Source organism: Vigna radiata, chromosome 4 (assembly GCF_000741045.1).
Source record: "Vigna radiata var. radiata cultivar VC1973A chromosome 4, Vradiata_ver6, whole genome shotgun sequence".
Taxonomy (NCBI): domain Eukaryota; kingdom Viridiplantae; phylum Streptophyta; class Magnoliopsida; order Fabales; family Fabaceae; genus Vigna; species Vigna radiata.
Genome location: NC_028354.1, coordinates 2,849,494 through 2,863,550, shown reverse-complemented (window position 1 = coordinate 2,863,550; position 14,057 = coordinate 2,849,494). Strand labels below are relative to the sequence as shown.

The 14,057-nt window shown below is 33.5% G+C and overlaps 1 protein-coding gene across 2 annotated transcripts; it reads right to left on the bottom strand.

Moving 5' to 3' along the window:
- Positions 1-216: 216 nt before the first annotated feature.
- On the bottom strand, positions 217-5,948 carry LOC106759491 (adenylylsulfatase HINT3). Of its 2 annotated transcripts, none has more exons than XM_022779578.1 (7): positions 5,566-5,948; positions 4,317-4,372; positions 2,405-2,462; positions 1,628-1,712; positions 898-953; positions 723-776; positions 217-629 (listed from the first exon to the last, which is right to left on the bottom strand). In XM_022779578.1, exons 1-7 carry the CDS (start codon positions 5,752-5,754, stop codon positions 495-497), a joined length of 633 nt encoding a protein of 210 aa, XP_022635299.1. In that variant the 5' UTR covers positions 5,755-5,948; the 3' UTR covers positions 217-494. The 2 variants fall into 2 exon arrangements, with proteins under 2 accessions (XP_022635299.1, XP_014498165.1); XM_014642679.2 differs by having other exon boundaries at positions 1,646-1,712; positions 5,566-5,946.
- Positions 5,949-14,057: the final 8,109 nt, after the last annotated feature.

Genomic DNA, 14,057 nt, shown 5'->3' with positions numbered 1-14,057 from the left:
AAATATATAAATCCAGAAACCATGTTAAAATTTCATAAAATTAAAATATTACCTTTATCAATAAAATACTCATATCAGCAAATTAACTCCAATTAAAGATGATTTAAGGTAGTGAAGATTATTGATACTTGGGTTTATGCAGAGAAAAGCATGGAGTCTTTGATATCACAATTTTGAGCTTAAGAATATTAGCATAAAAATTATATACATGTCCACTTCTGGTAAATCCTTAGAAATATATAACAGATAAATTAAAAATTCGACTGTACATATAGGAACATAAATAAAAGGAAAATAATGCATGTACAGAAAAATATCTGACATAACCCTCATACTAGATAGACGAGAGATGAGTAGTTGAGTTTTTTTGGATTAAAAAATCCCAACTACCCAAATTTTGAAGTTGAGTGTTACATTAGATAATTGTTATGCGCATGCATCATTCTTCTGAATGAAAATATAAACTTTGAAGTTACAACAGATGAATAATCCAACTAACTTTTACTTGAACAAAAATTTTCATTCTTGCTTTCCTGGCTCATGTCAGATGGCAATAACTGCTTCTGAATACGAGCTGCAAGCTGAGAAACTTTCTCATCATCTAAATTAAGGTGTCGCCTTAGCAAACTCTAAAGTTAAAGAATTGTGTTACTGATTAGTCTCTCATAACATCGTTATAATACCATATATCCATATCCTATCAAAAGGAAATGAAATTTTACCTCAGAAGCCCATAAACAATCGTATGCTTTACGGGGAATTATGTGAACATGTGTCTGAAAAGCAAGTTTTATAGCAAAATTAACCACATTTCAAAACTTGCAAATTTTGGAGACCCGAGTAAATGTATGATTCCATAAAAGTGCAAGTGACATTATAGAAGATCTAAAATCTCACATGATATATTACTTGGCCAGCAGCTGCCCCATTGTTGACCAACAGGTTGAATGAACCTGCAGGAATTCAAAACATACTATGAAACTACATGGCGTGAGGATATATAATATCTTATAGAACTATCAAAAGAGTAGATGATCAACCGATCTGATATGAAAAAGACAACATGCAAGGTAATTATAATTTTCCCCCAAACAAACAACAATAACCACAAGTTTGATATCCTTCAATGAAATTGGATACACTTCTAAAGATTCATAGAGCCGCATTATAAAACAAGCATCAGTAAAACACAGAAGTTAATAACTTTACCGTCACTGTTACTATAACTAGCCATGGTGTGGAATCCATACAATGGTCGAATTTGTTTGAGCTTTATTTTTAGAAAAATAAAATTTTCATAGAAAATACATTTATTATATTTTTTTAGATTTTTGTTTAAACTTTGTTAAAAAAGCAGAAGTCAAGAATAAGCTAGTGCAAATCTGTTTTCAAAAACACGGAAAGAGACGTTTAATGATAAAAAAAAAAGATTTTTAATAATTATATCCCAGCATAAGTAATTTCTGTTTTCGTAAGAATAACTTACTTTTCATCACTTTTTTTAAAAGCAATTTATTTTTAAGCTTAGACAAGCTCATTCGATATCTACCAGCAGGGTTTCAATTGAGTTTTTTTAAATCTATGCCATATAAGAGAACAACACATAGTAGAGTTCAGATAAATGTACAAGTATTGAAGTACATACTGCAGCCAGTAGCCTTCATGATTGCATTGCTAATGAAGGGAACTTTTGAAAACATTGCAGCTACCACCTGTATAATAGCCAATCAGGCTAGGTAAATAAGAGCTTTGCAACACGTTTGACAAAAGTAAATAATCAATCAGGACCAACACCTTTCACTTCATAACTAGAGAGAGATAACCTATCAAAAGATAACCAACCAAGTTTCAAGATAGGGATGGTACAAATTCATATTAGTAATGTGGAGCATTTTGGGTAAATAAACAGGATAATTTTGTCTCTATTGCACTTTACAGAGTAACAAATTTAGCAGAGATTACGAACTTGAGGAAACTGAAAAGAAAAATGCTGAAACACTAAAAATCTCTATTATTTGGTTTATTTGTTCACTCTCGCCATCATGCACTATTTATCCCTTTTCTGTGTCAACTAGGATACGACAAGGTTGACAATCATTTCAAAAGAAAAATCCCCTCACTTTACAGTCACTATCCTAGGGTGTAGGATTAAGAATTAAACAAGTCATTTCACTGATTAAGTAGAGATATCACTACGCATGCATATCTTAACTTTAAACAATAATGAATATATTTAATTTCATTATCGATAACACCACTAACATCCATCCCAAGAACCTTCACAGAAGGACTTTCCTCGTGAAGAAATAATTTATTATTGACTTAAAATTATAGAGTAAAGTCAGTAAAGAAGTTACAAAATAATAAAGCAAATCTTCTTGTGTACCTATTGAAAATTACTTACTGATGGAGGAGTAGCATCCAGTGAAGGAAAATGAGATTTTGGGATAATGAGGGAGTGCCTAGAAAACACAACCTAGAAGTGAGAAGTAGATAAATAAAAAGCACCATGCAGTATAGCTGAAAAGGTAAAAGGACTTGAATTGTAAACTTTTAGGCAAAGATGATTACCAAATCAAACACTATGCCATTGACAAACAAAGAAATTATCCAACAATTGTAAATTTAACCATGGTATTTAAGTATTGTTTCAGAAATAAAAACAAAAGTTTACATCACTTTTCTTCCAAATTGAATTGCACCGTTAAGAATATTTTTGTTTTGAAATGCATCACCAGAAAAAGAAAAAGGCTGCATGACACTTGTTTACTTTTCTTCCTATAATCCCTGTTATGCAGTTACCCATATTTTCTATTATTTCTTTCCCCTCAGCCAAAGACTCCAATCCCTACTCTGTTCTTCAAATTTTTTGTCCACAGTATAACATGCCCACTTAACCTAATGCTTTAAATATTTGTTTCTCTTCCTCTAATTCTTCTACTCTCATTTTATCCTCACAGAAAACAACCCAAGAAGTCATTGCAACCCCAGTGTTTTTTTTTTTTTTTTTTTTTTGTAGACTTGAGGTTGAAAACAGGGAATTGGGCAAACTAGATGTATCTATTAGTGGCTAACTTGATCTCATGTCATTCCTTTGGTATAAAACAAGTAGATATTAATACTTAATTATTTATGGGAAGCCCATGTTAGAATCCCATACCCATTACTGCAGATAACAGTCTAAGTACATCTAGTTATGCATAAGTATATTTTATTCCAATTTCCAAGAGAAAAAGAGCTATTCGTTTGACGGATCATCCTGTATACAGAAAGGGTTATCAATGAGATGAAGCCCTGCCCCACGGTATGAGATCATATAAAGTGATCGAGTAAGGAATTATCCATTGATTATATCGCCCTAGGGATGCATCAACATCGGAGGGTATGGTCATCAGTGAGATGAACACTTCCAAGTTTGGTTGTCACAAGTGTGAACAATGGAATTTTGAAAAAAACCTACAAGATTCCTTTATGGAAATGGTTATATTTCATCATTACCTTTATATATTATTTTATGCTTGCTCAGTAAACAAAATCATCTTTACATTTATTTCCTAACTTCTTATACATGGGCACATTTTTATTTATTTTGTTTATATTATTCACCTTCGTTGCACTACATGTGCCTTACTCGATTCTTAAAAGGAACCACTAGTACCTTGCTGGTGTTTCCTTTTCCAATTAACTTCACTTTGGTTATTATGGTTCCTATTCTATTTTTTTTTTTAATCAGATTACAAGATAGTTGATTATGATGTTAGTGAGACCTGTAGTTCTCCCCGTTAACTTTGGTTAGGTCTCCTGTTTTGAAAAGCTGACACTGCATCTGTAGGATATTACATTTTTGGAAATTATCTTGGGTTATACTAGATCTTTAATACAACAAACGTTATATTTTGTTTTACCAAGTGCTATCATTTATGAATGCTAATATTAGAGGGGAAACTATTGAAATTTTCAGAAAAATCTAAAACACAATTTGTTTTGGGATATTATTTTGCTTAATGTATTATGATAGATTGGCTTACCAGGACAAGCAGTTTTCGTGTTAACTTAGATTGTGCACCAGAATGACTTCAAAGTTTCATTATGACATAAAGGAAATGCAATGGAAAAGGATTGAAGAGATTAAATATTGACTAAAAGAAGCAATTTTGATATTCAACATCACAACTCATATAAAACCGAAAAGACATGCCTCTCATTTACTCAAGTTGTGATGTCTATATATATGTCCATAAAATAGTGAAATAATAAAAATACAATGCCTTATGATATACCTATATGGAATTGCACCTTGAGACATGACACCTTACCCATGACTCAGCGGACTTCTATCCAGTATGCATAGGCACATGTCATCTTCATAAAGCTGTTGGTTTGACAAAATATTAAGAAAAGTAAGGTCAAAGTTATGAGAAAACATGGTTGAAGAGTATATTAATTATAACAAAAGAGCAATGACAGCAAATACTTGAACTGAAAATGTAAAAATAAACATGTTTGGAAGGACTAAAAAAAGAAAATTCACAATTTTAAATAGTTCCTGATGTCTAAGCATTAAAAGCTAAGGTAACCTTGTCCAATAATGCTACCACTATGCAAAAGATCCAAGGAAGGTTAAACCATTGTCCACGTCTGTAGTTTGCAACCTTAGCTTGCATTTGCAAGAGGAAACTTCCAGAATTTGAACCCTGATGAGGTTTGCAAGAGGGGTAAGCTAGAGGTTAAGTCCTAACCTCGAGGTCACATGGTAACGAGGCTCCCTTTATTTTAAGGCCCAAAGCATCAACACCAACAATAGAAAACTCTAGTCGATTGGGTGAAGCGTTCACAAACTTTTGCTAGAATAAATATCTATATTTCAATTATACATAAATATAAACTAAGAAATTCCATCTATCAATACTTTTCAAAAGTCGTAAAATTTCCAGGTTCTTGAAGCAAGGTTTCAATTATAAATAAAATTCTCCCCTCTCCCCATCTCTGTCTCTGATTATCACAGGTTCAGTATCAAACTCCAATCAACAAAATATGAAACATAGGCCCCCTACTAAATAAACACAAAATGTTTCATGTGTCCAATTTATAAACACAATATTTCACTCCATCAACTAAGGCTTTTATGATTTCTTAGCACATGTAAAGCTTGCACCATAAGGCTTAGGCATTACTTTTTTCTTTTCAGAAACATAGAGCTTCTGAAACTCTATTTATCCATGTTTTGGCAACAAAATGAACCAGTAAACACATTGAGTAATGTTCATGTATGTTTAACCAACACACAGTGATTCAGCGACGCAATTGGCTTAGCAGCTTTAGAAAATGCAGAATCATTCATAACACGTGGCAGGAAAAAAAAATCACCACATCAATGAATTGCTCCGTAAAAAATATTCATGTCACGAACTAAAATCAATCAGTAACTTAGGAGTTTGGAAATTTGCAATCCCGCAAACATTATGATTCGGAACGAAATTGATACCATTAACTGTGTAGATTCTGAAAAACTTTGAAAGAGGGTTTGATCGTTGACCACAGTTTCCAAAAATAAAAAGTGTGTACCTTCAAAGCTGGTGATTGGCCACGAATAATGTTGCAGAAAACGCAATCGTCTTGCAGAGTACGGTTTTCGGCGTGGGAATGAGGGGCACAAAGGGAAGGCGAAAGAAATGGAGCGAGAGGATCCGGAGGTAATGGGGTCGGGTTAAGATGGGCGCAGAAAACGGCAAGTCGTCGGGCCTGAACGGACATGGTATGGTGGGTTTGTGAATGAGAAAAAAGGGTGAGTGGAAAGAAGAGAATGGAAGGAAGGGAAGATTATTGGGTTTGAGTTTTGGAGTTTTGTTTGAGTTGGTGTGGCTTATCCACAGGAGAGAAGGATACATGTGGTGTGGAGGCTCAATCATCATTGGTCAAACCGTTCTCCCTGCTCCTATCTCTTCTGGCGTAACCACGACAAAACAAACTGTGGAAAATAATATGTTATCGTGTTATTTTTTAATTATTTTCATCATTATTTTACAAGCTATTTTTCAATTATTTTCATCATTATTTTGTGAGCTACCTTACCTATGTCCATTATTTAAGTTTGTTAAAGTTTGAAACAATTTCGGTTGTCAGTGAACCTTTTTACATATGGATTTTTCTTTAGTTGTTTGTCCCAATTGTGCATGAAGACCATTGATGGTGTTATGTTGTGAAGTTTCATACAATGAAGTTCTTTGTTCCTGATTCAATCGGACACAACAAACGAAAAGGTAAAAAGATAGACAATTATATTGTAAGTATTTTTATTGTAACATGTACTTTGGTTATTGTAGTTTGTACTTCATAATTTAACTTCCTCTTATTTATGTGATGGCCTATAATATGTTATTTTCTACGTTGTTAAATTGTATTGAAGATACAAAGCCAACTTTGAAGGATAACCACTAGTGTAAAATCGACCTTTAATGACATTGGTTAAGGGGTGGCTTGACGTATATTAATGAACGGTGACATTTTCGTGATTAAATGGCAATAACGACATCGGTTGGGATGGGGAGCGACATCTATAACATTTTAGACGTCAACTCCTCACTAAACCGACGTCCATGGTACTGACAGGTAGGTAAGAAGTCACAATATCGACGTCGGTTATTGGCGCGCCAGACGTCTATCTGGCTGCAATTAAAACTATTCACCTACCTAACAGACACTTAGTCGTCAGTTATCGCAGAACCGACGTCTAATGGCCTGACTAGTTATTGAAAAGTAAATCAATTAGTGCTTTAGACGTTGGAGACTCTTGCGCCCGACGTCTAAATGGCCTGAAAAAGTAGGTGAAAAGTTCTCTTCGACGTCGCTTTAGTAGGTAACCAACGTCTATCTGATTGCAATTAATGCGACTCACCTACCTGCCAAGCACTTAGACGTCATGTGGTTCAGGATAGATGTTTAAAATGTTATAGACGTCGACGCTCCAGGTTACCGTAGTCTACTTGCCTGACCGGTTATTAAAAAGTCACTTCAGCAAGCGCTTTAAACGTTAGCGCCCTTTGAATTCGACGTCGAAATGGCCGGAAAAGGCATATGAAAAGTTCTATGGGACGTCACATTAGTAAGGTAATTGACGTCTATAACACTATAGATGTCGGTTGTTGCATTAACTGACGCCTTATTTCATCTTAAATAAACCGTGAACTCCCACTTACGCACACATCATCATCTTCCTCCTCTCCTTTTCTCTCTCGCGGCATTGCATTCCAGGTGCGTCTTTTTTTATTTAAACCATTTACACTTCGTTGTAGTCCGATTAAATTAGTCTTTTAATCGGTTATCTTCTAAATAAACCGATTAAAATGTGTTTTTGTTGTGTTTTAGTGTAGTTTTGCTCCTTACTTTGGGTAACGTAGTACCACATTCTCCCATTGCTACCTTCCTCACCAAGAAAACCTTCGTCTTTTGGATGTCTTATGGCGTTTCGACCCAAAATGGAACCTGAGTCGTTGCCTAGTTGTCGTGTCACCGTAATTTTTTCTTTTTGCGGTTGCAATGAAACTAGGCAAGGACCCAGGTTCTGTTTTGGGTTAAAATGTCATAGGATATACAAAAGACGCAAGCTTTTTTGGTGGGGAAGCTAGTAAAGGGAGAGTGTGCTACTAGGTTATCCAAAGATAGGAGGAAGGTTGCACTAAAACACAACGACAATATTAGATGTCGGTTAAAGCCAAAACCGACATCTATACTAACTTTATACGTCAGTTAATGCTATGTTCGATGTCAATGTAATGCCTTAGACGTCGGTTATGGCCATTTTCGACGTTTATATAGTGCTCTTAGATGTCAGTTGAGGCATTAATCGACGTTCTATGATGTCAAACTTAAAACGAACGGACGTCTACATAGACGTCGGTTTTCTGGAAATGCGACGTCCCATTAATGTCACTCGTATAGACGTCAGTTGTGGATTAGACGTTAAAAGCCCAAAATAACCGACATCTAAAGCCCTTTATGCACTGGTGAACACAATGTTATTCCCATTCAACCAAATATGGAAGTGGTTTGACTTAGTGTTCTTCACCAAAGTGTTATCCCATTGAATATATACATTTCATTAAAGTCTGCTGTAATAATTTGTTTATGTGGTGTTATGATTGTTCTAGATATGATTGTGGGGTTATTCTTCTCAAAATGATTGAGTTGTGGGATGATGTTCCTAAATATGATGGGAAAACATGTAAAGTTATGTTATAAGGAATTGTACTTGACGTTTAATTAAAAATTGGTTTGAAGTTGTACAAAATTTTTTTGGTGTACTCGAAATCTATGTAATTGTAATAAACTTGTACAAAAAGTCTTACACAACTGTCCACTTATTTAGTCAATGATCCCCACCTTTTTTTGATGTGTGGTTTGACAATTTTTGTTTGAAAAAAGTGAGTGTATTGATGCAGTTTGTTGTCACAGTTTTTAATTGTGATGAACTTATTAGTAGATAGGCAGTACATCCAAGTCGTTGTATAAGTACCTTAAATGAATTAAATTTAAGAAAACATATACAAAATGTCCAACACAACTACCCACTTATTTGGTCATTGCTCCCCACTTATTTTTAATGTGTGAATTAACAATTTTTGTTTGAAAAAAGTGAGTGTATTGATACAGATTGTGTTCACAATTACTAACTATGATGGCCCTTTTAGTAGAAAGGCAATACATCCAACATGATAACATAACTCTTCCTTTGACACACAAACATCACTAACAACTGATAAAATAACATAACAATTCATTAAGGAAGTAAAACAAAAAACTTATATACAACAAACAAACAATCAAAATAGTGACCACGACCTTATGAAAAACACTTTTAATAATAGTGTCACCTACTTTGACATTTATCCAATGCAATAATCGAGAAATTTTGTTCTCCAGTAATTGAACTTTAGGTTGGAATTGACAAAATGATAAAAAAACCATAACTGAAACATTAACTACCATAAAAACAAGTCATACATCATCATACATTATAAATAAAGTCCATTCCAATCACAACTACATACATATGGATTACCTGCAACAAGTAAACACATCCACCAACATGTAAGTGACTTATACTTTTTTTCATTCTTCAATGCCAATGAAGCACTACAAAAACTCCCCACCATATACTCATAAACAAACTACCCCAATTATATTTACCCACACTTTCTAAGTCGTCCTAAATATTAAAAAGTATGGGGAGAACTATTCCTTTTTGATTTGGTAGCAAAAACTCATATATGCCTAACAAAATATAAGCGCTATAAAAAATTCTATAAGAACATCTAGATGTTCTTCCAACAGAAAATCATATATCAGATTAAAATCAACTTTTCCAACACTTAAATACTTCATATATTCACTATGTACACCAACATAATTTAAATCAATGTGTTCTCCCACAACAGTCAGTCTTAACCCTAAATAAAATATAAGCACTATAAAAAATTCTATAGGAACATCTAGATGTTCTTCCAACAGAAAATCATATATCAGATTAAAATAAAATTTTCCAACACTTAAATACTTCATATATTCACTATGTACACCAACATAATTTAAATCAATGTGTTGTCCCACAACACTCAGTCTTAACCCTAAACATACATCTAAAAATTAAAGTCAACTACTTTGTCACCAAAGGAAAAACCACCCCTCCTTTCAACCCACCTACTATATAACTCAGATAAAACATTTCTACTAATATTCACATGATAGTTCAAGATCGTCAACCACCCAAACGGTGTGCCTTCAATAAATGTTTTCTATTCCACACTTAACCTTTCATTCACAACACCAACATACTTTGATTTGCACGAATGATGGAAATAAAGCTACAGATACAAAATTCATTATAGCTCAGATATAAATCACCAAAATTCTTCACATTACCATACAAATGCATATACCTTGTTGAGATGGACTACATTGACAAACTTCACGGCCTTTACCTTTATCCATTTCACTCAAAAACAACGAAACACAGAGTAAGGAGAAAACAGAGCAATATAGAACAACCTAGGTTTTCCACTTTGAACTCGAACGGAGAACGAACGAAGATTTCACGCTTAGGAAGGAAAGAATCGCGCCTAAGAAACTCCTCAACCACAATGAACTCACCTAAAAGCGAGGCAAACGAGAATGCAAGCTTGGCACAACGATGAATAAACAACACAATGGTCGGTCTCAAAAGTGGCCAAGAAAAAATGGAAAGAATAGAACAAAAAACAACTAGTTCTTGAGAAGGAAGAAGAGAAAATGGAAAACGGAAGCTCAACAAGTGACTTAGGGTTTTTGGGATGAAACTCGAAAAGAGGAAGGAAGGAGCTATCGCGTCATTACATTTGTGCAATTTTTCATCCAAACATTTCCACGTTAGCGACTTTTAAATAATTAACAAAATAGTTGGAAAATGACTTGTCAACTGTGTCAAAATGTTGTCAAAAAATTATGTTAACATATAATTTTCCAAAATTGCTATTAGTCCACCCACTAGACTCTCAAGGTATGTATTAAGCATAAATAAATGATAATTTTTTTTAATTTTTAATTTTAAAATTAATTAAATACATTCCTTTTTTGTGAAAAAAACCTATGATACACAAGGATGAGGACATACTTATGTGTATTATTATGTCTTTTAAGTTTCTATAAGATCAAATTACCACTTATAAATGCATTTTTAAGTGGATACATTGCAATTATGGTTCAAAAGACTCTCCTTTTCTAAAATAAGATGACACTTCAATAATATGTAAAAGTTGAGAATAAAGAATATTTTGTGTTTGATATTTTTATGTTGGTTGATTTCTTAATCAAGACTATTATCAATTATTATTGTTATACAATGATGATTACATTTTATACTTTCATCGTTCTTGGTTAAATAATCAAAATATTATTTGAAGTGTGACCATTCATAACTAGACTTAATATATTAGATCTAACACTTATAAGTAAGTTTACAAGTTATATTAGATGGTAAAGTGATACGAGACGCCTGAGGAACTGACCGATTGGCGCGACGCGAACTCGATCCAGAGGTTCCTTGAAGCTTCTCCGGTGAGGAGACGCAGCGGAATGACGAAAAAGAAGCTCTAAATCGAACTGACTCGAAGGAAGTGGCCAATGAACACAATAAAACCCTAGAAAAGAGGGGAAACTGGATTTGGACCGATTAAACAGTGTAAATCGAAGTTTAATCGGTGGACAAGGTTTGGATCGGTTCAACAAAGGTTTTAATCGGAGAAAAATGGTTTTTAACGGTGAAAATGGACTTTGAACGGTGGAATGAGGTTTTTGACCGGAGAAAATAAAAGAGATGATGAAAATAACTAGATTTGTAAGGTGAAGTGATGAATCGGTGAGGAGAAATGGATTGGAGGCATTGAAATCGCTAACCCTAGTAGAGGAGGTTCAGCGAGAGTGAAGGGTTCTGAGATGCGAGAGTGCAATTGGCGTTTCTGAGGCGTGTAAGGAAATTGAAGTGACGAAGCAGTGGCTCTGACGCGTGGTGAAGGAAGCTGACACCACTGATGATGTGTCTGAGGCCTATTGGTAGAGAAGGTGACGCAATGTGATGAGAGAGAAAGCACAATGGTAAGATGGAAAATGGAAGAATGAGGTAGTGTGCTGGAAGGTGGCTAGAGGAGGTCCCTTGGACTCTCTAGCCTGACTTTCAAGAGAGAATAATTTTCTGAATTAGAAAAGTTTATTCTCATTAAGCTCAAAAGTGATTACAAGATGTGTTAGCATGCCTATATATAGGTCACATGCCTAATACAATACAAAGTACATAAAAGAAAAGCTATACTAAAGACATTGGGCTTTGGGCCCGCGTATCATAAAGAGTATAGGAGACTAATCATCATGAAATTGTGACTTGAATAGTCTTTGTCACAAGACAATTAATGCAACTGACCATAGAGTATTTTTTAGAATGTAATCGCTCCTAGTTAAAACTATTGGTAGATGATTACAAAAAAGTTAAGTGTGAGTTTCATTATTAGTATCCTCGTATTCAAAAGGATAATGATATTTAGATAACATTTTTTTGACAACATTTGAACATTGATTACGTGTCAATCTGTGATTGGTCAAAAATTACTTCACAATAGTGTTTATGATTATTATTATTATTTATTGTGGGATAATTTTTGACCAATCACAGATTGACACGTAATCAATGTTCAAATGTTGTCAAAAAAATGTTGTCTAAATATCATTATCCTATTCAAAATAAAAATTTATCCCTACATTGTCCTATAACTATCTTTTTTCTCATTCTCATTCCGATCAAGTAACTAGTATACTCATATTCGTACCCGTATCAATTTTGTAAGATAAAATGAGCGAATGAAGGAATGCATATATGCAAAGGCCATGCATGTATAGATGGTTACGTTAGGTCACTAACTTAAGTTTTTGATAAAAATGATCAAACAAAGAGAATACGTCTGCTACTCGAAAATGAGATAGAAGATGAATGAGCTCTATATATGTTTGTGATGTCGATGATCATGAACAAAGTGGATATCAAACTCAAAGTGTTTGGAACGAATATGCATAACATGATTGGCCGCTAGTAATACAACTCCCTGATTGTCAAAGCATATAACAGGAATGGAAGTGGATACATGAAGTTCATTGAGAAGCGATTTAACCTAAATAATGTCAGTTCCATATTCAACTTTCTATTGTGCTTGTTGATACAACCTTTCGTTTGTTAGATCCCAATGGGATGATATTTACTCCAAGGTAGACATAAAAACCCATTGAAGATTTATGATCATCCACATTTGTTGCCCAGTCTGAATGACTAAATTTGAGAATAGTGAAGTTGTGAACTGATAGAAGAATCCCATGTTTACCACACACTACTACAACCTGCATCTAAATCCTAACAAATTTTACTATTAATAAAAAAGTGAAAAAAACATGCAAAATACTTATGCATTTTGGAACTAACAAAATAGTACCTGATAACACAGTTCTACCACAAATAAGTGTATATTTTATCAATTCAGAAGTTGTAATATTCATTATAAAATTTTACTAATTCACTTATTAGACAATTTCTTTATACACATTAAACAACTATCTCTATACACTGATCATTTGAGTTTAGCTATACCCATTGGAAAAATGAAATAGAAAATTGAACCAACGAAATCTATCTAAGGAAAAAACTAGCTTTACAATTTCTTGCTCTTATGATACCTTAATCTCACAAATACTATGAAACCCAATTCTAAATTTATCCACTGTAATTAATTTAAACCAGAACCAAACAACCAAGATACCAATAATAAAGAATCCATTGTGGAATCCAACTCATATCACATTTTTATGAAGCCCTGTTCACACATATTAACATAATAACACACATAAAACCAATAAGTTTTAATAGTCGTTTTAAATTTTTACCTTTGACGGGTGTAATTGCACCCTAAACGGTGAGAAAAACAAGAAGTTGATGGGGACAAAGCAAACTCTTGGCATAGGATATTCAATTTCATGCTAAGTTAAACTGAATACTCTCATACCTTAAAACAAAGTAGTCACGTAATAATGATAATGAAAATTATAAAAATTTCCAATTTCATCCCAAGTACCAGACCATGTCAAGTCAAGTAAACTCGAACTAAGTTTACTTAGATTCAAGTCAAGCTCAGACAATAAAATTATGTTTAGTCGAAAAGCTAGGTCCATGTCGAGTCTAAGTTTACTTGGGTCTAGCTTAGTCCGAATTCAAGTTGGATTAGATTCAAGTGAAATTGATAGAAATTGAATCCATTTGTGTCTGATTTGAAAGAATTTAAGTTTGATCAAGATATTGAGTCAAGACCAAGTCAAACTGATAGGTCCAGACTTATATAGACAAAATTTATAAAAATCAAAATATAAATTTGAAAATAAAAAATATCAAATTCTTATTTATTTTTCTTAGGTGAAATTTTAAATTCTTTAATTTTAACTAATTCCATTAGTGTAATAAAATTCTAGAATTTCAATTTCTTTCAAAATCCTTA